The 23343-nt window shown below is 49.7% G+C and overlaps 1 protein-coding gene and 1 long non-coding RNA gene across 7 annotated transcripts in view; one reads left to right on the top strand and one right to left on the bottom strand.

Annotated features, from left to right (window-relative positions):
* The window catches only part of LOC308069613 (dual specificity testis-specific protein kinase 2-like), a 49444-nt gene that overhangs the window by 13860 nt on the left and 12241 nt on the right, over positions 1–23343 (top strand). For 5 of the 6 annotated variants that reach the window (XM_080402241.1, XM_080402240.1, XM_080402239.1 and 2 more), the window contains exon 2: positions 20844–21043. In XM_080402241.1, coding sequence (XP_080258367.1) covers positions 20855–21043 — 189 coding nt within the window. In that variant the 5' untranslated portion in view covers positions 20844–20854. Of the gene's footprint in view, positions 1–15983; positions 16109–20470; positions 20571–20843; positions 21044–23343 lie in introns of those variants that run through there. The other variant, XM_080402238.1, reaches the window with a different exon arrangement.
* LOC308069635 lies at positions 2845–9325 on the bottom strand. The gene is made up of 2 exons (XR_013930467.1): positions 8720–9325; positions 2845–3929 (listed from the first exon to the last, which is right to left on the bottom strand). It is a non-coding gene; the product is annotated as an uncharacterized lncRNA (long non-coding RNA).

The raw sequence follows: 23343 nt of genomic DNA, 5'->3' as shown, positions 1-23343 counted from the left end.
GACATTAGGTGGCTGTGATGACATGCGCAGAGCTCTTGGAAGCAGCTTGCTTGCCTTGGGAAGCTTCTTATAATGCGTGGCGTTGTGCAAATACTGCTTGTTTATATAGCATTACATGGAGAAACAGATTTAATGGGGGTAAATGATTGATTAATTTCCCTAGCAGGAGTAACCTGACTTTCGGAGGCATGCAGGGGAGCTGGGCAGCTTGTCAGGCAACTGAAGTTCGACTTCCCACAAGCCATATGGCTTTTAATAAGGCAGTGGTGGATTAGGTACAGCAGGCAGTGGCAAGAGGAAGGCTTGGAGGGAGGGGGGAGAGCAGTCCTGGCTGCTTGAGGAAAACTCAGGTTTCGGTACAAGCCCTTGCCCTGACATAACAGGATTTGAGCTGCTCTCCTTCGCTCCCCTGGGAAGGATTTGCGTTTCGCAGGAGATATCCTGGAGGCTGTCAGAGCAGGGAGCATCTCTCCTGCATCTGCACAGCCTGGCTGTGGGGGGCTGGGGCCAAGTGCAGGGCAGGGATGTGGTCCCAAAAAGTGCTGTGGAGATGCCGAACTCCTGAGAAGGCATTCGCCTGCCATGCTGAGAGGGGTCTGGTTACCTCCATCTCAAAGCACAAGGGCTTTTAAATTATTTCTGATCTCATGCAGCCTCCGGCAGGTAGATTACCATGGTTTTAGTTCCTGTGTACAGACTGGATGGAGAGGCTCAGCACCCCTGGGGTGCTCCCTCGATGGCCTCCCACCGTCAGCAGCTGTAGCTTTTTTTCTGAGCATGAATTAGTCTACTGTGGGAGGAAAAAAAAAAAGCAAATTAATACAGCTGTGTTTGCAGTGCATAAACCTGTGTCACGGCTGAGACCTGGAGCCTCAGTTGTGTTTCTTATAACACAGAGTCATGCAGCCGGTGTGTTTTCCTTGCGTGCCTGCTGGTGCGGTGGAGGTGGGCAGCTGGCCATCGCGCCAGCACTGGCTGTTACATCAGCTCCTGGGAAGATTTGGTGGCCGAGCCTGAGAAATGGGCTGGCTGAAATGAGCCTTCTCCAGTGCTAGTAAATCTAAGAGGATTTGTCACCTCCTGACCTTATCTGTATAGTGTGAGAGGGGGTGGTTTATTGTGCACGAGCTGCATAATGCAATGAAAGCGGGTCTGAAAATGTGTTTTTCCAGTGTTGAGAAAGCTTCAAAGCACAGCAGTCTCTTCCAAACCTGTTGAAATAATTTTGCTCAAGCTTTTTGCAGGAAGAGGGCCAAGAAGCTGAAAAGGGATTTTCTGCCCCTTTTCTGTGAAAGGTTGAAAAAATTTGCTCCAAATTCTTTGTCTTTCATTCATTTGTTTTAAGCTGCCTGAAAAGATCAATCGTCCAGCTGCTGAAGACCATGGCTTCAGCGTTGGGGGCAAGCCAGCTGGAGTTGGTGGGGCCGCTGTGATTAATTTTGCGCTGTTGGGAGAAATAACATCGGAGATGCTCTAACTGGATTTCAGCTTTATCTGCTGGATATTTACTGCAGTCCTGCTTTGGCTGGAGAGTAGGTGATGTGCAAGGGGAGACATGCGTCGGGGCATTCCTAAGCTTACAAGGGCAGAATTTCTCCCAGGATGACCCTTCTTGCTGCGATTGAGAGACGGAGACCTGGTCAGGTGAAATCAGATCCACTTTATTGTTCTTAACATGCTTCTTTTATAAGGGTGCATACATAGTCTAAGATAACCGTGTGCAAAGCTCATTGGTTACATATTGCAAAAGCCAAGTTCCTTATTCGCTGTTCTTCTTCACTCTGTTTGCTTCATTTCTTAGGGTTACAAGTTCTGCTTCAGTACTTTTCCACTGCATGTCTCAGTCTCAGACTTGCTGACAGTATCGGTTCTAACCGGATCTACATCCTGTTTTTGTATAACCACAGGTCCTAAGGTCGCAACGTCTTTGCGGCCTAAACCTCCACTAGTCGTACTGCATTATGTTCTTTCTCCTGTGGTCCGTTCTTCATGAGTTCCCACAGACCTCCTTCAATTAGGTGAGTTTCACTGGAGGTCCTTTCAGGATTAAACAAATCATTCCCTTCATTTCCCCCTTCTTGTTGCACCATAAGAACTCGTTTTACAGAGTTAGCTATTAGCTTCTGCAAGCATTGTATAACACACGGCAAAAGCAAAACTAGCAACAATACTATTATTATTACAACGGCTATTTTTTCCAAAATTGTAATCCATCACCCAGACAATCCTAAAGAGGATAGCCAATCTGTAAAAGGATCACTACTTTCTCGAAGTTTTTTCATATTATCTCTCAGAATAGAAAGTTGTTTGTGTATAGATTGGGAGTGATCAGAAAGATTCATGCAGCACATTCCTTCAAATTCTTCACATCCGTGCCCTTGTGCTAAAAGTAGAAAATCGATTGCGGCACGGTTTTGTAACAGAGCATGTCTTATTCCTTGAACGTCACTGGCTAATTCAGACAGAACATTTGTCGTTATATTAACCTGTTTTCCGGTCCAACATGCTAATTTCCTTAGTTGTGTCAGTGCTTGCGCTGAAGCCACCCCGGGGGCAAATATGCTAGCTAAGATGACTTCAGGAGGGTTCCAGAGTTCTACATTATCCCTACAATCACTGCCTAGTTCTACAAGAGCTCTTCTCCTGCGGGTATGATTTGAAGTACGATTGGCTTGAAAAATATTAGTAATACTTGGTGTAAACAACGTTAAGCGGCCAACATAACAAGGCCCTCCCTTAGCACTTCGAGGAATTCCTTGCCAAGCTCGATCACCACAGATTAAAAACATACCCTCTGGCAGCCGCCCCGCGTTGGATGTGACCGCTGTAACATTAACAACTTGCTGACAATACGCTGTCACGTTATATGGCCTATATGACGTGACATTAACGGGATCATCTTGATTAGCTTGAGGCTGAAACAAAAAACATCGATCTGAGGGGGCAGAGCCTAAAAGGTTGAATTCCTGTATTTCTCTAGTTGTGGTGCACATAGAGCTATTGCATTTCATAAAGGGGGAAGAAGCATTAAAAGTAATATTATTTTTGTCACAACATGGAGGTTGTTGACCAAGTCTCGGAAAACCACAGGTGACGACAGAAGGGTCAAGAGTTATAGTAGAGTTGTTTACCAGGCTCATGTTAATAGGGATTCCTAATAAACACGTTCTAAAAGGATCAGAAGGAGTAGCCATCGAAAGACAAAGGCTACTCTGGTTGATTTTCTCCGCCCAGGTGACCCACAGGTTTTTTCTATTCTCTATATGCTTGAGGGTTTCCCAAGCTTTTGTGCTGCTAATGAAAATGGAGATAATGATTTTCGTTAAGAGGTACATCATATTGGAGTTACTCATAATCATTTTCATTTTCTACCGCTTAGTTTTCCTCTTCCAGGCAAACCGCTTTTCACACTTTTGCTTTATACGTTCCCAATCTTCTTTCGGGATTAGCCAAATAGCAGGTACTAAATTAGTTTTACTACATTCTAAACTACAAATTTGTATAATTTTAGCCCTCTCAATAACCGCTCTTTGCCAGTCAGCGCGATAATCAAAAATGCGGCTGTTTCCTAAGGGTTCATGCCCTGTTACAAGTAATAATCTCACTGTATCAAATTCCTTCTTTAGGCAAAGATTACACCAACGCCCAGAACAAGTTAGACGACACCACCACTCCTTGTCACAAGTATAACATGCACATAACACCCAGGGGTCACAATGTCCGCACAAATTGCAAAAGACTTCCCCAAGGAGTACTTCACGGCACTCACGCGTATAACAACTATTCATGTAAAATACTTGAGTCTTCAGGTTCTGTTCCTTTTGTGTGAGATTCTTCTGGACGCTGCTCAGAATCTTCAGACAAAACTTGTGGCAAGGGTTCACGGAAGGGTCGCACGTTCTTTGCTGGGATCCATCGGGGGCCTTTCTCTGTGGAAACACAAGCATAGCCTCTGCCCCACGTGACGAGGGGATAAGGCCCCATTATCTTACCCGTTTCTGGATCACGGACCAGTACAGGAGCTTTAACTCGCATCTCGAGTGAAGTATTGGCGTTAAAATGTCGAATTATTGGAGGATTGCTATCTAATAAAGAACAATTCAAAAAGTTAAAAACATATAAGGCTTTCTGTAATCGTTCTTCAGGAGGAGTAGCAACTCCTATTCCCCCTTTTTGTTGTTGTAATAAACGTTTTAATGATTGATGGGAGCGTTCAATTAAAGATTGGCCTGTAGGAGAATGAGGGATGCCAGTAGTGTGAGTTACACCCCAAGAGTCAAAAAATGCTTTCATTGTTTTGGAAACATAAGCAGGACCATTGTCTGTTTTGATTTGTACAGGTATACCTAATGTAGCAAAAGCACGCATAAGATGCTTACGGACATCACGTGCTTTTTCTCCTGTGTGACAGGAAGCAAATAAAGCACCTGAAAAGGTGTCAATGGAAGAGTGAACATATTTCAAGTTACCAAACTCTGAGTAGTGGGTAACATCGGTTTGCCACAATTGTAAACTTTGTAGTCCTCGAGGATTAACTCCGCCCGCAACAGACGGGAAGGAATATCTTTGACAATCAGGGCATGTAGCAACAATGTTAGACGCTTGCTGGGAGGTAAGGCCAAACTGTCTTTTAAGGCCTCCAGCATTTTGGTGGAAAAAAGAATGGCTGAGTCTAGCTTGGGCTATACGATCTGGTAAAACTTGTACTGGTAATGTCAAAAAATCAGCTCGGCGATTGCCTTCCGCAATAAAACCAGGTAGGGAAGTATGCGATCTGACATGCATAACAAAATAGGGGTAAGGGCGAGAGTTCAGAAGAAAAACGAGTTCTTGTAATAAAGCAAATAAGTCAGAGTGTGAAATGTCACGCAACACGGAAGCTTCAGCGCGCTCAACTATTCCTACAACATAAGCCGAATCAGTAATAATATTAACTGGCGTTGACCATTTTCGAAAGACTCGAACTATTGCAGCCAGTTCCACTATCTGAGGGGAGCCAGGGACTGTCTCTATGTCTGAATTCCAACGTTCACGTTGGTCGTCCCACCACACTATGACTGATTTGTGCGATTTCCCAGATCCATCTGTAAACACAGTAAGGGCTTGTAATGGTTGTTCACTTCGTTTCGGTTTAGGTGTTATACAAAAATTAGCATTAAGCAGTTTATGTGAAGGTGGATGGGATGTAAGCTGACCCATATACCCTGCTAAAGCTAACATAAAAATGTCTGATTGTTGATAAAGCCATTGCAAATATATAGCTGTCACAGGCAAACAGATATAAGCAAAGTCAGTTCCTGATAACGTCAATAATCGTTGCCTGGATTTGATTATCAGGTGAGCAAACATCTCATATTGTGTTGAAATAGTTTTTGTAGACTGGTTAGATAAAAAGACCCACTCAATAATCAACAACAGGTCTAGTTTTTGTGAATCCCATTGAAATATTAACGCATAGGGTTGCCGAGTCGGATTCAAAACAATTAGAAAATAGGCAAGATTGGGATCACATCGGTGTGCTTGTCTAGAAGCGATGGCTGTAGCAACTTTCTGTAATGAGGCAACAGCCTCAGAGTTAAGACGGCGCTGGGAACGCAAATCCGTATCTCCTTTGAGCAACTCAAACAACGGACCCAAATCTGCGTTGGAAATCCCTAGTAACGGCCGAACCCAATTAATTGTTCCTAGCAACTTTTGCGCATCGTGTAAATTTCTTACATCGGTTTGTATCTGTAAAGGTTGAGGAACTATGGTTTGGGCTCTTATGCGCCAACCCAAATACTTCCACGGGGGTGTTTTTTGAATCTTTTCTGGCGCAATACAGAGGCCGGCCGAGTTAACGGCCGCCGTGACAAGGGCTACAGCTTTCTCCATGACTATGTGATGTTGTGCAGCCACTAGAATATCGTCCATATAATGATACAATAAGACATCAGGCATTGTGATCCGGACAGGGCTAAGTACCTTAGCGACATACCATTGACATATTGTCGGGCTATTTTTCATTCCTTGTGGCAACACAACCCACTGATATCTCTGCAATGGAGCTTGCATATTGACGCTAGGAACTGAAAAAGCGAATTTAGGAGCATCATCTGGATGCAAGGGGATATTAAAAAAGCAATCTTTGAGATCAATAACAGTCAAATACCAATCTCTAGGAATCATTGTAGGAGACGGGAGCCCAGGTTGCAAGGCCCCCATAGTTTCCATGGCGTCATTAATTTTTCTAAGGTCATGGAGCAAGCGCCATTTGCCAGTTTGTTTCTTTATGACAAAGACAGGAGAATTCCATGGACTAGTAGAAGGCACAATGTGTCCTTTTTCAAGCTGTTCTGTGACCAGCTCCTGAAGGGCGCGAAGCTTTTTTGAAGGTAGGGGCCATTGATCCACCCAAATGGGAGCATCAGTTTTCCAGGTTAATTTAAGGGTGTCGCGCATTTCAATGGCCCCACCTAAAAATGGGTACGAATTGTCATCCCCCACTGTGACAACACGTCTCGCCCCCATAAAACCATGGGAACAGGTAGCACAAAAGGTTTGACTGAAGCAGTATGTCCTTCTGGGCCCTGAATTTGGATCAGCTCCAGGCTCTGGTGGCTTTTACCAGTTCCGCCAATCCCAGCTAATGCCTGTAGAGTGTTGGTTAGCGGCCACAGTGGCGGCCATTTGGCATGAGATATTACTGTAACATCGGCCCCAGTGTCAATAATCCCGTTCAAAACTATTTTTTGTTCCCCTCGAATAAGAGTACATTGACACATAGGTCGTTTTTGAGAAAGAGACTGTACCCATAAAATTTGTGGATCTCCAGTTGAGCCAAACCCACCCTGCCTTTGTTGGAGCTGGTCCAAATTTAAACAATTTTTGCTTGTGGGTATAAGGATCAGTTGTGCTATACGGCTGCCTTCCGGCACCGTGCAAGGAGGAAACGGGGTCCATGCCATGATTTTAATGTTTTCGGTACTATCAGAGTCAATAACACCTGGTAGTACAAAAAGGCCAGATAATGTCGTAGAAGACCTCCCTATCAATAAGGCTTGTGTTTTTGGGGGCAAGGGTCCCGAAACATCTGTTGACAATAAGTGAACCGAGGAGTCAAGTAACGTTACTGTGTGGGCGGTTGCCAGGTCCAATCCTGCGCTGCCGGTTGTTGCTGGACAAAGACTTGAGGCGCTGCTGCTGCTCTTCTTTGGGAATTGTTGAACGGTGATGGCGTTATTTGTGTCTACGCGCGTCGCTGCACCGCGCTCCGAGATCGGTTTCCCTGGATTGGTTGTCCCTGCAAATCATACTTGGACCGACATTGATTAGCGTAATGACGACCCTTTTTACATCTAGGACAAATTCCTGGGACTCGGGGCTTAGCGCCAGCATTAGTAGCCAGACAGTTTTTCTTTAGATGACCAGGCTTGCCGCAACCATAGCAATTCCCCGGCCCTAACGGGCCGCGCATGGCTGCAAAAGCAGCAGCCATGACTTCAAATTTATGATCTACAGTACCGATCCTGTTACATGCCTCAATCATTTCAACTAAAATAGGATTTTGATTCGGGAGAGATTTTAACAGCTTTCTACAATCTGCATTAGCATTTTCCACAGCTAATTTTAACAACAAAATTTCTCGTGCTTCCGTATTATCTATTTGACGTTCCAAAGCTTGTTTTAACCTATCAATAAATTGCATATAGGGTTCTCGAGGTTCTTGTGTAATAGTGGTACAAGCTTTCTGCGGTTTCTGAGAATCAGGAACTTTAAAAAAGGCCTTTTTTGCCTCCTCACGGATCGCTTCAAGAGCTTCTCGTGGGATCCGGGCTTGATCTACTGGGTTAGTATGACGACCTGTGCCTGTAAGGTGTTCCAAGGTTAATGCAGCAATTGCGTTATTGTTATGACCCACATAAGTTAAAAGGAGCGCTTGAAGCCCCCCCCTCCAATGGGCCTCCCATAAAGTATACTGAGTTGGTGTCAGAAGCAGCTGCGCCAAAGATTTTAAATCATGCGGAGTCATAACATATGTATCAAAAACAGAAGATAACAAACTCGCAAAGTACGGTGAAGAAAGTCCATGTTCAGTAACGGTACGGCGCAGCTCCTTAACTACCGGAAAAGATAGAGCTTCCCACTGGCCCCCCCCGCCTCGCTGATAAAGTACAGGAGCCACTATTGTTTTAGCAATCTCTAATTCCCCCTCCTGTAAAGCTTGACGTCTGATGCCAGCCCACACATCATGTGGGTCGGGGGGGTACAGATCCGGCTCCTTTTCAGGATCCACAGGTCCCGGGTCAAAGGGATCATCTTCAGGGGGATACCCCGCGGCGCATACCGTCAGTGGTGCTGAGGGCTTTGTCGCCTCCGGTAATGGCGGGGACGCCGAGGGGGGGTCTTCCTCTCGGTCTGGGTCTTTTCTATGACTGTTCTCTTGGGCTTTTAAGACCTCAAAAATGCTTCTCCACCACGGGAGCATACGTTGTGCTTCAACATTTCCCGTAGTCGCCGCATCCCATAATTTTACTCCCACATTATCCCAAAGATCTCGTGTAAAAATAGTGGATGAGGTTACAGCAGGTAATTTAACCTGAACCCACTTAAGAATTGTCTTAAGATCGTGCCCAGAGATGTTCTTCCCATGTTTCTTAAGAAGAGCTTTCATGAGCTCATATACGTCTCTCTCAGGGGACGAAGCCTGATTCCCCATTACGGATTGCCCACAGCTCACCTCTCAACTCCGGAGGGATTTCTGGCCGGCTCCTGCTTCCTTTCAGCAGATCATTCAAAGTTCTGTGGGATTCGCCGCAAGTCGCTCAGATAGGCGATTCAAGAGCCCTTCACGTCAGATCCTTAAACGCATCACGTCGGGGTCACCAATTTGCTGCGATTGAGAGACGGAGACCTGGTCAGGTGAAATCAGATCCACTTTATTGTTCTTAACATGCTTCTTTTATAAGGGTGCATACATAGTCTAAGATAACCGTGTGCAAAGCTCATTGGTTACATATTGCAAAAGCCAAGTTCCTTATTCGCTGTTCTTCTTCACTCTGTTTGCTTCATTTCTTAGGGTTACAAGTTCTGCTTCAGTACTTTTCCACTGCATGTCTCAGTCTCAGACTTGCTGACAGTATCGGTTCTAACCGGATCTACATCCTGTTTTTGTATAACCACAGGTCCTAAGGTCGCAACATCTTTGCGGCCTAAACCTCCACTAGTCGTACTGCATTATGTTCTTTCTCCTGTGGTCCGTTCTTCATGAGTTCCCACAGACCTCCTTCAATTAGGTGAGTTTCACTGGAGGTCCTTTCAGGATTAAACAAATCATTCCCTTCACCTTCTGAACTAGCAAGGTCCCACACCAGGTTTACCAGCCTGTCTGTGTCCTCTGCTGGATGCAGGTCTGCTGCTGAGACGCCTCTTGCTTGGGGACCCACCACCTCATCCCCGTTGCGCCTGGGGGGCTTGGGGACCCACCACCACCTCACCCCCAGCACGGGGGTGGCTTGGTCCGAGGTGGCACATCTGCAAAGGTGCTGGAGTGAATGGGGCGGTGCAAGGGCTCGGGCTCATCTCCTTGTGCATACTGGGGAATGAGGCACAGAGAGTTTATGGGCGATGCAGCGTTAGGCTGTGAATTATCTGGATGGTGCCCCAGAGGCTCCTGGAAAAGATGGAGGGAGAGAAACACATCCAGAGGGCAACGTGGGGCATGTAAGGTCCCTGTTCTGAGTGACCACCTCTTCACCCCAGAGGCAGCCAAGCAGAAGGGGCTGGGGAATGCGGATATTTTGGCATGCCTCAGCCCAGGGGAAGCTTTGCCCTTCTTCTCACAGTGGATCAGGAGTGAATTAATGTTACGCTGGAGCCATCCCCTCAGGGAGGCACATGCGTCTTGTGCTGCAGGCAGGATTAGGAAGCATGAGTCAATGCACTGATGAATTACGCAGCCTTCAAAATTCAGCCAGCTGGGGGGCTGCCTGCTTGCATGCCCACCTCCCGCAGACGTGGAGGCAGCTTTTCAGCATCCTCTCAGCAGCTCTTTGCCATCTTTTTCCTCAGACTGTGACGGCAAACGTGGAGAGGGGAAAAGGGGTCTCTTTAGGAAGGGAATAGGATGAATGATTTCTGCTGAAGAGAAGGATGATTCTTTAGTTTTGCAATGAAAATGAAGCAGACCCTAAGCGTCGCTGAATGGGGAAGGGCACGTGGGCAAGGGTGGGAAGCTGTGATGGTTGGAGTGAGGGAGGGTTGCACAGTGAGGTGGTTTAATGTACTTCTGTTGTGACCACAGTCCAGTAGGTTGTTCAGGGCTGTGAACCTGAGTTACGAAAGCATTGCCACCGCTCTCTGGCTTTCCCTGCACGCTGAGGCTTCTGGCGTATGGCTGGCATCTGCCAAGCCTGCGGGCAGCAACAGCAGACTCTGCTCCCTCAGCCAAGGGATCATCCCTTAAATTAAAGGCTGGATTTGCTTTGTTTTAATTCTCAAGTGGCTCTCAGGTGCTGTTCCTCTCCGCCCAAATGGCTGCCATCGGTAGAAGGGCAAACTAAGGCTGGTAGCCTCGAGGGTACTGGGGGCCCAGGGTCACCTCTCACCGGGTTGAGGTCTCTGAAAGCGGGGTGCCTGGTCCGAGTGGGTCTCCCTGGTGGTTTTAACAGTTGCTGGAGAAAGACAGCACTTCCCAAGGAAGACTGATCCCACCGCCTGGGGTATCCCTTTGCAGCATCCTCAGCACCACTGGCAGGGCACAGTGTGCGTCCCACCTCGTCCAGGACCTTTTGGGTGCCGGGGTGGGTGGGCACCATCCCCCCGCTGCGTCAGAGCACAGTCTGCAGCTCTCCTCTGCCCTGGAGACATGGCTGTGCCCGTGGCTGCGCTCCCACTGTCAGGACCCCCTTGGGAGCGTCCCTTGAGCCCTGCGGGGCAGAGCAGTGTCCCTCCTCCGCAATTAGCATGATGATCAGACCTTTAAGGCCCCACACAAGAAGCCCTCAGTCTTCTGTTGGTAGTTTCAAGCCTCCCGGCAGCCCCAATGCACAGGATCCCAAATGGACCGTGGCTTGTTTCAGGACAGGCAGCTGCAGTTTCTTGTGTGCTAGTTCCAGCTGAACCCTCAGCTCTGTTTGCGCACCTACCAAAGAACTGCAGGGAGCAGTTTGAAGAACTTATTCTAGTTCCCATTTGCACTCCGTGTAAATGTTGAGCAGTGCCTTGTGCTGGTGCTTGGTGTCATGGTGTGAGAGGTAGGACCATGGTGATAGTGATGCTCTTTAGGCAGCCCTGGGCTTGAAATGAGAAACTCTGCTCACCTGGGAGTGGTGCATGGGACATGCAGGTGATGCATGAGCGCTTTTCATGCCTGATGAGCCAGGGGTTGATTTGCTCTCCCTTAAACTCATCAAGCCCGAGATGTCTAGAAAATGTACCACCTTCAATCTTGCATTGTTGCATCCCAGAGGTGTTGGGAAGCGATGATTTATAAGTGGATGTGGGTCCAAAACTGGCCGTTTGGAGTCAGAGAAGGGGCACAGCAGACCCTCCTTCACTGGCTGGCTGCAGCTGGTGCCAGGGAAGAAGGGAGGGGTGGGGGGAAGGTGGTTTTAAGTTTTGATTTTAGTCCTCATTGTCCTACTCTGATTTGAATGGTAATAAATTAAACTAATTTCCCCAAGTTGCATCTGTTTTGCCTGTGATGGTAATTGCTGAGTGATCTCCCTGTACCTGTGTCAACCCACGAGCCTTTCGTTATTATTTTCTTCTCCCCTGCCTGGTTGAGGAAGGGGGTGGTACAGTGGCTGTGGGGGGTGCCTGGTGTCCAGCCAGGGCCAAACATCACACTCATTTTGCAAGCTCTGTGTGGATTAGGAGCTGGTCTGTGTCCTGAAGGGCTGAGAAAAGCCAGGAAGAGAAAGGAGGAGGAAAGGTGATGCCAAGGAGATACTGGCTAGGTTGCCTAGGTGCAGCCTAGATGTCCTGACTCAGCTCCTTACTCACTGGGCTGTGCCACTTCTGCAGGATGAATAATCTTATGGAGCAGCACAGTTACGGTGGTGACTCTGCTATCTGCCCACCTCCACATTTCAAAGATCTTAAAATGTTTAATTCAGTTTAGCATGGTTAGTGTTTTTCTAGGAACAGTCTCAGAAGAGCAGGGTTTCATGGTCCCTCCAGGCTGTCCCTGTCCCCGGTGGCAGCCAGCACCCCAGTGTTGGAGGATGCCACAAGGACCCGTTGGGCAATTCTTTCCGTGATTCACTGGGAGCCTGTACATACAGCAGTCAACAGGAGGTGGGTCCCTGTTAGCTATCTTTTTCACCCAACTCATCCCCTTGTCTCTGAGGGATGGGGATGTGGTTAGAGCACAGGTCTCAGGTCTGCTGGGTCCTCTCCGAGATGCTGCAGGGGCAGTTCTGTGACTTCAAGCTGTTTACTGATGGTTTTCCATGTGTAAAATCAAGTTTCTTCCCACCTGGCTCCCAAAGTGCATCATCCAGTTAATGCCCCCTAAGCATCTGCGAAATGAAGCACTTTCAGGGGATTTGGTGCTGTTTCTATTCACCTGTTTCTGTTGTATTTTTTGTGGGTGTTAAAAGAGCCGGCAAGAGCCCCATCATGTCCAGTCCTTTGAAAAGGGAGAGACCAGGTTTAGGGGGGAGAACTACTCATCAGGTGTGAGAGCTTGTGTGTGAAGCTCGGCTGGGGGGGCTTTTGCATTGCTCAGAAACAGCTGGCAGAGGCCATGTACCCCTCCAGCTGCTTATGGAATATATAAAGCGCCGTTAGTGCCAGGTATCACTGCTGCGGTGAGTTGCCAGTGTGCCCACCCGCCGTGCAGTGTGTGGCTGTCTCCAGCCCACTGATTTCTTACAGACAGGAGGTAGGAAATGCTTTGGGAGACCAAGCAAGACACGCAGGAGGGGGTGCAAGGGGCAGGAAACCATGTTCTCCCTTGCAAAGAGCAATGCTGTTCGCTGCAGATGGGTTTTTTCCATACTGAGGTATCAGAATGTCTTGCAAAGCCAGAAAAGTGCTGTTAGTGGCTTTTGGCATTTGAGGAGAGATGGATACAGAGGCTCATTCACCGCGGGTTGATCTGCCAGCAGCGTGTGGCAGCCAGCCTGAGCCTTTATTCTAGCTTAGGACTCTGGCCATCTGTACCAGGAACAATCCTTGAGCTAAAAATAATCTCTCGACTTCTGGGAACCACACAGAGTGGTTGAGGTTTGAGGTTGATCTTTGGGATTTTGGCTGGAAACCCCAAAGATAATGGGCATGGCTTTCACCTGCTGTGGAGCATGTTTGAACCCAGCCTTTATGGGCTGTGTGACAGTGTCTCCCACCTCTCCCCCTGGGCCACCCACAGCCCTCAGACCTCCTCTCTGGGCTGTAACAACAAGCAGGTTATGGCAATCGCTCTCAGATGATGCTCAGACATTTTAGCAGTAAGGTCAAGGTATCTTTTCTCATCTTAATGTGTTTTTCTTGATGGAGAGGGTGGGCTTGAGATGTTTTAGCCAACTCAAACGCTTGATAGTTCCCACACGCTGAGCTTCCTTTTAAACACCCACGTGCCTTGCTCTGCTTTTTCATTTGTATAGCGTCAATTAAATGTCAGGGGAAAATGAGGTTTATATGTGCTGGTGAAGTAAGTGCCGTATGACATCAATTAGGGGTCTTGTACCGTGAGTCTTCAGAATTAAAATGAAAATGCATGAAGGGTGTAGCAAAGGGAGCAGAGATAGACAGTAAATGTGTGGGATTAGGCTTGTGACTGCTAAGTTGTTACAACTGGAGTTTTTTCTACTCTTTTTTTGCACCTTTCCATCTCAAAGGAATCCACGTGCCTTGTCGATCATCATCCATTTTGCAGGGTGAGCCAACTTGAAGCCTTGTCTGCTTACTGCCCCAGAGAGCGTGTTTTCAATTCTCTTGTTTTTCTTCCTCCAAAACACCCACCAGTTTCCCCCCAGGCAGGGACTACCGTGGCACTTGCTGTGCATGGGGAGGGTCTGCACAGAGACCTTCATGGATGGTTGGGTTAAATTTGCCCAAAACAGTGCAGAACAGCCCTGTTCTTCTTGGAAGACTGAGGTGCCTGGCTGTCCTTAACCCTGCTAGAGGCCAAACTGCACGGTGGCTGCCTGAATGTCCTTATGCATCCTGGCTGGATGCGTCTTTGATCAGTTTTGTGAAAGCCATTTCAAGTGGGACTCGGTCCGCTGGGCACAAGGGGGCTGGAGATAAGGGTCTTTGGGTGAAGAGGGGGCCGGCTGTGTTTTCATGCCCCTCTGGTCTTGTCTCGTGGGCAGGGGTCAATTGCTGGAGAACCAGGTCTCCACATACCTTCAAAAATATTCCTTGCTAAAGCTAAAGGTACAGACAATCTTTTCGTTGAAAGCCTTGGGGAAATGCTGATTTTTGGGGCCAGAAGATCTTAAAAGAGCTTGCGTACCCCTTGCAGGTAGCATCAGCCATAGATCTTCAGCTGGAAACTTCTATGCTTTCTGGTTGGGTTGCTTTCTGAATGACATGCATCTTGTCGGTAAGTTAGGTGGGAGCAAGACTGTGTCCTGATCGGGTTTTCCAGTGCTTCAGTTCACCCTCAGCATAACACGTGTGGAGTCTTTTAACTATTCCAGGTTTCAAAGGGGATTTGTGTCACTCAGTGGCCAGTTGTGACTACCTATACTTGCCTGTGCCAAGAACCCGCTGTCCTCTTGGATCGTCTTGAGTTCCCATTTGCAGGATCTTACTGTCCTTGTCCCTATTCCTTGGCATTTTCCCCTCAGCAAAAGGATACCTTAGCTGTTGGCCCTCTCGTGACTTTCCTTTGTATTTAAATCTCCGGAGGAAGCAGATATCCCAGATTTTAGATCTTTCCTAAGGTTTCTTTCATACCTGGCAGGGGATAGGTTTGCAATCAGAGCAGCTAAATCGAAGCTGGGATTGCAGTCCCGGGTGTGACCCTGGCCCTGTGAGCACGGTGCCATGGCAGGAGGGCAGGGTTTCGGCCAGGTCTGTGGCTCACAGATGTCCTTGTTGGCAGCAGCATAATAAACACTTAAATTTGCAAAGTGAAAACGATTTATCCTGCCAGTAACTTACCCTGAGCTTTTTAAGTCTTACTTTCTGGGCTGTATTTATTTATTTCATTCTATGAAAAACATGTTTGTGCTCAAATGAAATGCAAGTATCCCTTTATCCCTGCTGCGTAATTTACTTTAATTCGCCTTCCTGTGGAGAGAGGAATTCGCCTCCCTGATTCTGTTTTATTTTTTTTCCAACAGAAAATTGTCTTTTTGACTGGAGAGATCAAATATATTGGGATTAGCTTGAGGGAAACAGCCCAGCTTAGACTAGGCGTTCTCATGAATGTGAGAATGTCTATGAAAAGCTAATTGCTATTTTGTGTAATGATGGCATCCAGGCAGAGCCAGAGCTGTTGGCTGCAGGGCTGTTCCTGACATCCTCACACTGGTGAATGTCGCTGTTTTATCTGTGGGAAACCATCCTCTCACTGGACAGCAGGAGCTGTGGTCTGTCTTTAGCCTCCTTCCCAGGCTGGGAGTATTCAGGAAATAGTTTTTCCTATTTTTATGTGAGTCAAGAATAAAAAATACTTTTTTTTTAGGGTTTATATTTTTAGGGATAGGCAAACTAGTACTGGTAAGCAAATCCATTGTGATTTTGCTTAACCTAGTACATTTTCCTAATACTACAAGGTTTGCCAGTGTCTGTTAGAACAAGCCAGGACAGAAGAAAGTCCATTTCTGTTGACCGAGATAAATGCTGAGTAACTCTACTACTGAGGTGTTTTGTTCACCTGGCTTAGGCAAATGGTTTTGTTTAATGTCACCGTCGTTATCTGGATTTACTTTGCATTTTCACCGGGGAGCCGAGGAGCACCCATCCCTCCCGCTGCCACTGCTGCCGGAGCCAGGCGCAGGCAGGGCAGGTGGAGAGGGCTGAGGGAGCCTTGCACACGCCTGCAGGAGAAACCCACTCAACTTGTGAGATGTAAACCACCTGGGGACTGAAATGATGTACTGGTTTATTGATGAGATGTAGACAACTGGCCATCAGTGAAGCATCAGGACCATTATCAGCAGCACAACAGGTAAACCCCAGTGCTAGATGCTTACAAAATATTGAAAGCACCTACAGATTTCTAAACTTCTGTACCTGATCTCCCCCCAAGACCAAATCCTGCACGCAGGCACGGGTGCGCAGTCAGCATACACCCCCTGCTCCACTGGGAAGGTGGCTTCCATGGTTTGCAGACCCCAGTGCTGGTGGCACCCTGCTGCCCTGGCATAGATACTTCATTTACAGAGTGATCCCGCACACAGAAGGTTTTTGCACGGAGCTTAGCAAGCAGCAGATAAGCTTTTCCATGCTGCTCCCCAGGGCAAGGCTGCAGCCGTCAGGCACTGGGCTTCTCGGTCCAGGGAGGCCCCTGGGGCTGGTCCAACCTCCCACTTACGGGCAGAGGAGGCTGGGGAGAAGCTCTCTGATAATGGGAAGAAAAGTCCTGGAAACAGTGGCAGGAGAGGCAGGTTGGCTGTTCAGCAGGTGAGGGGAGGAAGGGTCTAGTCTTCCCTTTTTTCAGGAAAATCTGCTGTCTGGAAGAGGGGTTTGAAGCCTGGGGTTTGCGTCCTCATAGCGGAGCCTGGGCAGATGCTCAGGGCTCTGTCCAGCTGTGCACAGGTCTGGGAGAGTCAATCTGCCGGCTGGGTGGCCATGGGTGCTGCATTGCTGAGCAAAGGGAATAGATGCACATTGCTGCATTGCTGAGCAAAGGGAATAGATGCACGTTGCTGCATTGCTGAGCAAAGGGAATAGATGCACGTTGCTGCATTGCTGAGCAAAGGGAATAGATGCACGTTGCTGCATTGCTGAGCAAAGGGAATAGATGCACGTTGCTGCATTGCTGAGCAAAGGGAATAGATGCACGTTGCTGCATTGCTGAGCAAAGGGAATAGATGCACGTTGCTGCATTGCTGAGCAGGTGGTGGGAGCTGTGGGTGCTGCATTGCTGAACAGAGAGAATAAACCTGCCGCCGCCTGCCTGCTCCTGCCAGCTGCTTCCCCAGGCTGGAGCCAGCTGCAGCGGTGGGGCTGGAGCTGCACGACTGGTTTCGCAGGGTGCATGCACAGGGCTGGTTACGGCCTCTCTGCCGGCCCTGGCAGCTGCTGGAGCATCGCTGGGTGCATGGCATGGCAGCAAGCGCGGGCAGCCCCAGTGAGTCCTGCTGCGGAGCCTGACCCTTCCCTGCAGCGTGCAGGGGCCTCGCTGTGTCTGCAGGTGAGGAAAGCCCAGAGGAAAGCGGTGCCCCAGGTCTGCTTTTCAAGATGACTGCTAATTTCATGTTTTGGACACGGCAAGGAGTAGGTTCCCTGCAATGCTCTCAGTATCTAAACGTTTCCCGGCTGCCCGTAAGCTGCATCCTTGGTGCTTCTTGCTGCCCGGGGAGCTGGGAGGTGCGTGTTGGCAGCCAGGCACAGAGGATGCTCCTTGCTCACTGCGGGCACAGCCCAAAGCCTGGGGACATGGGCAGTCTCCCCAGAAGGTGGTGGGAGCCAGTGGCTCTGTCTCCCCCCTCCCTGCAGGCAAAGGTGGTCTGGAAGGGGATGAGCCTCCTCCCGTGCCCAAGCCTGGTCTCCCCACCATAGGTTGAATTTGAGCTGGGAGCACCAGGGAGCAGGCAGCTGCCTCCGCGCTTTGCCTGCTCAGACAAAAGCACAGCTCTGCATGCTCTAAACCTTGCTGGTGACATGAGGATGTGCCTTGCCCTGCTGTCTGGGGCTGTGGGCTGGCCCCTGAGACCACCCTGCCTGCTCCCCATCCTTCTCCCACCTTCTCCCCCTCCCTCCCTGCCCCCCTGGCTCCTAGGAAGCCTTCAAATAAATCTTGGCATTTTGAAAGGCTGTTTTCTCCCCCAGCCTATGTGTCAGCACTAATCTGGGGACAAACAGCTGCATTTATAAGAAGAAAATAAAGACTCGGCTCCCACTCAGTGGCATAATGCGAGGGGCCGTTCCCGGCATGCTGGGGATGCTGCAGGGATTCTTTACTGGACAAAGAAGCAATTGATGAACTAGGTCATGGCAGGAGGAGATGGTACGTGGGAAAAGCGCTGAACAGAGAGGCCTCTGAAAAGGAAACCATTCCCTGTGGAAGAGGCAGCCCCAGGCAGCCTGCCTTGCCCAAGGGGACCTGTCACGCCTGTGCCCTGGTCACCCTGCAGGCAGAAGGAGGTGGCTGGGGACCAGGGCACCTGCAGGTGTGCTGCTTTGCAAAGGACAGGCTCCTCTTTTGTTACTGAAGGGTGCTAAAGAGAAGGGAGAAGCTTTCAGAGCCTTCTGGGTGTGTCTTTGGAGGCTAGAGCATCGTTTGGGGTACCCGCCACAGCTCTGCCAGCTGAGTGACTGGCGCTCCAGGGTGAGGTTGTGGCTTGCTGTGTTGCTGTTTCACTAGCCACACAACAGGAGAGGGCAAACCTGTGTCCCAGGATCAGGGGCAGGAGTGGGTAAACCCTGAGAGTGCCCCCTCAGTGATGGGTCTGATGCTCAGGGAGACCCTTTGCCATTCCTTCTCCATGTTTCCTTGGTGGTTTAGGGTCAGCAGGATCTGTCAGCCCCTGTTAGCATCCCCTTATGCCCTGGCCAGTCGTGCAGGAGCTCCTCTGTGTCTTGCTGATGGAGTGTGAAGCACCACTTGCTTGGCCTGGAGCTGCAGCCCCGCATGCTGAGCAATAAAAGCCTTTTGCTGCACCTGTCCACCAGCTTGTGCCAGTGCCTTGCCCTGCTGCGCCTGTGCCCCAAGCCCTGCCACAGCTGGGCCACTTTGTATGCCAGAGGGTTCCTTGCAGAACCTGGAGGAATCGTTCCTGTGGGAAGGTAACGCCTTCGGTGACAGAACCAGAGCAGAGTGGCTTTGGCAGTGCTGAGCGTGATGGATGTAGGTCCTGTCCCCTGCTTCTGCAGGAGCCTCTTCCCTTGTGCCAGCGTGTGGTGCCTGGATGCGGGCAGGATGGGAGGGGGCCGGCCACGGTGCGTTTCAGATGGTGCTGGCTGTCAGGAGCAGTGACTGCCCCAAGGCAAAATGCTCCGGGCAGGTCCCTGCAGCTGCATCCCATCCTGGGATATTGCTTGGTTACCTGTCCTTGGGTCTGAGCAGGGCTAAAGCTGTGGCCCTGTAACCTCTTTGATGTGCCCTGCCTGATCTGAGTGCTCTCCGCCGATCGCGGCCGTGGGCTCCCCTGTTCATGACAGCCCACTGTCCTGCTGATGTTGGCCATGCAATCAGGTAGGAGCCTGTGTGTCATGCTGATTTTGCTTGATCTGTGCTTGATCCGTCATGGTCCATGACTGGAATCCTGCAGTCTGTGTGGGACTGCCCTGTGGTGGCAGCTTTGGGGTCTGGCTGCTTTCAGAAGTTTGTGCTGTTGTTCACCTGTGTTGCAGCGTCTCAGCCTGGAGCTCGCCTGCTGCTCGTGTCGGGGATCCCTGCCCCACAGCTCGGCTCGAATTCCTGCCCTGCTTAGCCCTGCCACCACATCCATCTGTCCCGGTTTGGCAGCTCTTTTTGGATGTGGGCTGGGCTGTGGGTGGATGAGGTGACTGGTGCAAGTATTTCATGCATGGCTTAGTGCAGATTTTGCCTCACCCTGTAGATGCAAAGTAGCCGTGAAATAATCCACGGGGTCAAGGGATGCTGGTGCAGCTCCTTGTCTGGTGCAAGACCTTGGTCAGAAATGTAGGGAGGGCAGAGCTTAGCTTTGTTTCAGCTGGCAACATTGAAGAATTACCCTTTATTGACCATTGTCTCATCTGGTTACAGTCTGACAAAGCAGCTCGCCAGGGCTCAGCAATGTGAGCACATGCCATGAGTGGAAGGTGCTCAGACAGCTTTGTAGCATACCAACGGTTATTTACAGTTATCCAGGAGCAGACGCCTTACTTGCCTTGCTCAGGGTGTCAGAAGACCATTTTCCACTGGATTTGCCTCTCCTGCATTTTTCTAAGTAACTAGATGTGGGAGAAGGGGAAGGATAGCATGTGGCTTTGGGGGAGTGGGAGCCTGGTGCTGTAAAAGGCAGGAAGGGGAATGGAAGGAGGGGGCTGGCAAGGGAACTGTGAGAATCAGAGCAGTGGAACACGAGCAAAGGCACTGGGGGCTTGGAGTCAAATTCAGGATACACAGACAGGAGGAGAGTTGCTGGGGCATTTCCTTGTTCTGTGATTCTTTTGGGCTTATAAGGAACTGTAGGAACTTAGAAGGAACTTAGAAGGAACCTGCCAAGTGAGCACCCTTTTAAGATTGTTTCCTGCTAGCACATCAAGCTATGACCCCCTGTCTGCAACAGTAGCTAAGCCCTGTCTAGAGCTCTGGGCTAATGGATGTGACCTTAGCATGTGGCACATGACCCGTGCTAAAAGCCTAATTTAGACACGGTGGCTTTTAACCCAATATAAGCCGGCTAAGCAAGACCGAGTCCTCTGGACTTCTCCTGGGCTGCACTATCGTGTGTTGAAGGTGATGCATCCTATCTACCAGAAACCTTTGGAAAGTATAAGTGAGTATATGATAATTTGCCGCCTTTAAGTCCTAGTCTGAAGAAGTCTGAACGCAACCTGCATAAGGCAGGCTTAAGTCCATGATGATTTATCCAGGAGACAGTGCTTGTGGCTGCTTCCAGCAGAACATGTGCTGCAGGGTGCATCATCTCAGTGCCTTGTCTCCTTTCCCTCTGTTCCCGAGGCTTTGTCCAGTACTGGTCTCTAGTGCAGGTGTTTGTCTGATGTCCAAACGCTGCTGCTGGCTCACTGTGTACTACTCTGTGTTTTAGCCGCTGCCCCCATGATGTGCGAGGCAGGGCTGATCGCACCGGAGCCCTCCGGCCCCATGCAGTACTATGGTGAGTCATCGGACACCTACTACCACATGGACCGCTGGCAGAGGCTGCGCACGGCTGTCAGGAAGCTGGAGTTCTGGGAAAATTTCAACGCCGAGCTGATAGGCAGTGGCTTCTTCTCCAAGGTCTACAAGGTAAATGACATGCAGGCAGCCCACAACGTGCGTGAGAGCGGCTGAGCAGCTGCTGAGGCTGTGTAGATGGTGCCTCACCTGAGGAACCTGCCCTTGAGTTATTTCCTCATCTTGGTCCCTCCCAGCTCACTCTGGCAGGTTGGGTGATGGAGGAAAGGGCACCCCGCTCTGCACACCCAGCACATTGCCTTTGATGCACATCTCCCCTTCCACAGGGACAAAGGACATGGGAGGACTTGGTCAGTCAGCGTCCACTGGTACTGTCATCTGGCCATACAACAGGCTTGTCAGGGAGCTAAACTCAGTGTTGAATGAGATTAGCAGGTATTTATGCTCTGTGCAGGTTTTGTTATCAAAGCTATAGGAAAATATATAGAGAAAAAGGATGTAAAATTGAGCTGCATTTGCCTCCCAGAATACCTGCCACCCACACCCCGTGGAGACACCAGTGCTGTCACCCTTCTCCAGCTGCTGCCCTGCACTGCAGTGGTGCTGGGGAGGAGCAGGGGACCTGGGACAGGCTGCTGCTGCATCCGTCCACATCTGCCTCTGCTGCCTTCATGTCCAGAGACCCATGGCTCCCTGCAAGCCAGTGTATGATGATGGGGATGTTAAATCATCTGAGCAAAACTGCTTTGCTCACCGGGGCTGTTGTGAGTCGCTCCCTGCACAAGGCTCCACTGGTGTGGGAGTTTGTTTAACTCTGAGCAAACAAAGGAGCCAGGGTGCTGCTGGCTTTACTCCTTTACTCCCCCCCCCCCCCCCCCCCCCCCCAGTGCTGCTCCTCAGCCGGGAGTTAAGCCGCTGCTTGTCTGGGGTGAGTGGACAGGACCTGGACCTCTTTCCCTGCAGCCCCGAGCCATCACTGCTCTGCGAGCAGCAAAGCGAAGGAGGTGCTTCACATCAGGAACTGAGACTCAGCCTCCACCTCTGAGGGCAAAGATAGTCAGCTTTGCCCACTTTATCTCTCCTCCCAGCAGCCCCCCAGAATGTGGCTGCTGGCACTGGTCTTGGTTGTTGGGACGTGACACAGACCCAGTGCAAACCAATTGGACCTGACTTCATCATTGCCTCCAGCTCCTCAGCTTGAGCAGCCCTGTGATAAAACATCACGACTGCGCATTTCCCCTGGGCCAGCATGAGATGCTTCTGCCAGAGAAGTACTCTGACATATTCTGGGTGAGATCCTTGGCTGGCGTAAGCACATGTGGCCAGTGGAAACTAATGGAGCCAGGCTGGCAGGATTTGGCCATGGAACTGCAGAAAATATGTGAGTTGGATAGATAAGTGCACATTGCTTGCTCAAGGCTCTGTTTCTTCCTCTACTGCATCGGGGCTTGGTGCTGTGATAAATTAAAGCCTTTGGGTGAACTTCAGGCCCAGGGCCAGTGCACTAATGCTGTTCGAGGGGAATCTCCGGCCAAAGGTCTGCGGCGGCTCTTTGCAAACTGGAGCGACACATGACAAATACCTCTCCCCACCACAGCCTCCCACTGGTAACTGCTTTCCCCACCTACGTGGTGTGCTGTTGCCATCACTTTCTCTTTTCTTTATCTAGCAGATTTTCATAGTAACAGTTGCTGTTTCCTCCGTGTGTGACATTTTCCTCCTGCCCTGGCAGTGAATGAAATTCCAGCAGTAGGCAGGCTGGAGACAGGGATCTTGAATGAAAATGAAATAACTTCTTGAAGTCGAAGCAGAAAAAGAAATGCGAAAAAAAATGAAGTTTGAATGAAATGCTATGGGGCAAATAGTCAGAAGACAGTGGAGGAGGATTTGGGACAAGGACAGTCCTTTGCAGGGGCTTGACATTTGTCTGGGATTCGAGCTGAATGCCCTGATGACTCGTGGTCCTCTTGGGTCAGCCAGTGCCCTGTGGACCCGTAGTCCTGAACAGCAGCGCTCCTGCTGTGAAGCATCACTGGTGATTGTCCTTTGAAGGTCTTTGCCAACAGATGCTCTCTTCCAAAGCGCTCCCGCAGCAAGGACGTGGGCTCCCCGATGTGCTGGCACTGCCTCTGTGGGCTGCCTGTTGGTTTTGCCATCCTTTATCCTTCAGTTAAGCCCCTTCTCAAGAGTTGTTATATGTGGGTTGGCTGAGGAAGGAGGATTCGCTTGGTTCTACTTGGTGACTCAGATTCAAGAGGTCTGGGCACAGCCTCCTGCCCTGCGGGTTATGTATTGCACGGCCTGGGCACAAGGTGCTTTCTCTCTTTCTCTGCCTTAGTTTTCTGATGTGCAATAAGGAGTTATTCAGGAATGAGTATCTCTTGGGGAAAGCATAAATCTTCTTTTGTTGG

Source organism: Falco punctatus (assembly GCF_963210335.1).
Source record: "Falco punctatus genome assembly, chromosome: 9".
Lineage (NCBI taxonomy): Eukaryota > Metazoa > Chordata > Aves > Falconiformes > Falconidae > Falco > Falco punctatus.
This window is presented reverse-complemented; position numbering and strand designations above follow the sequence as displayed.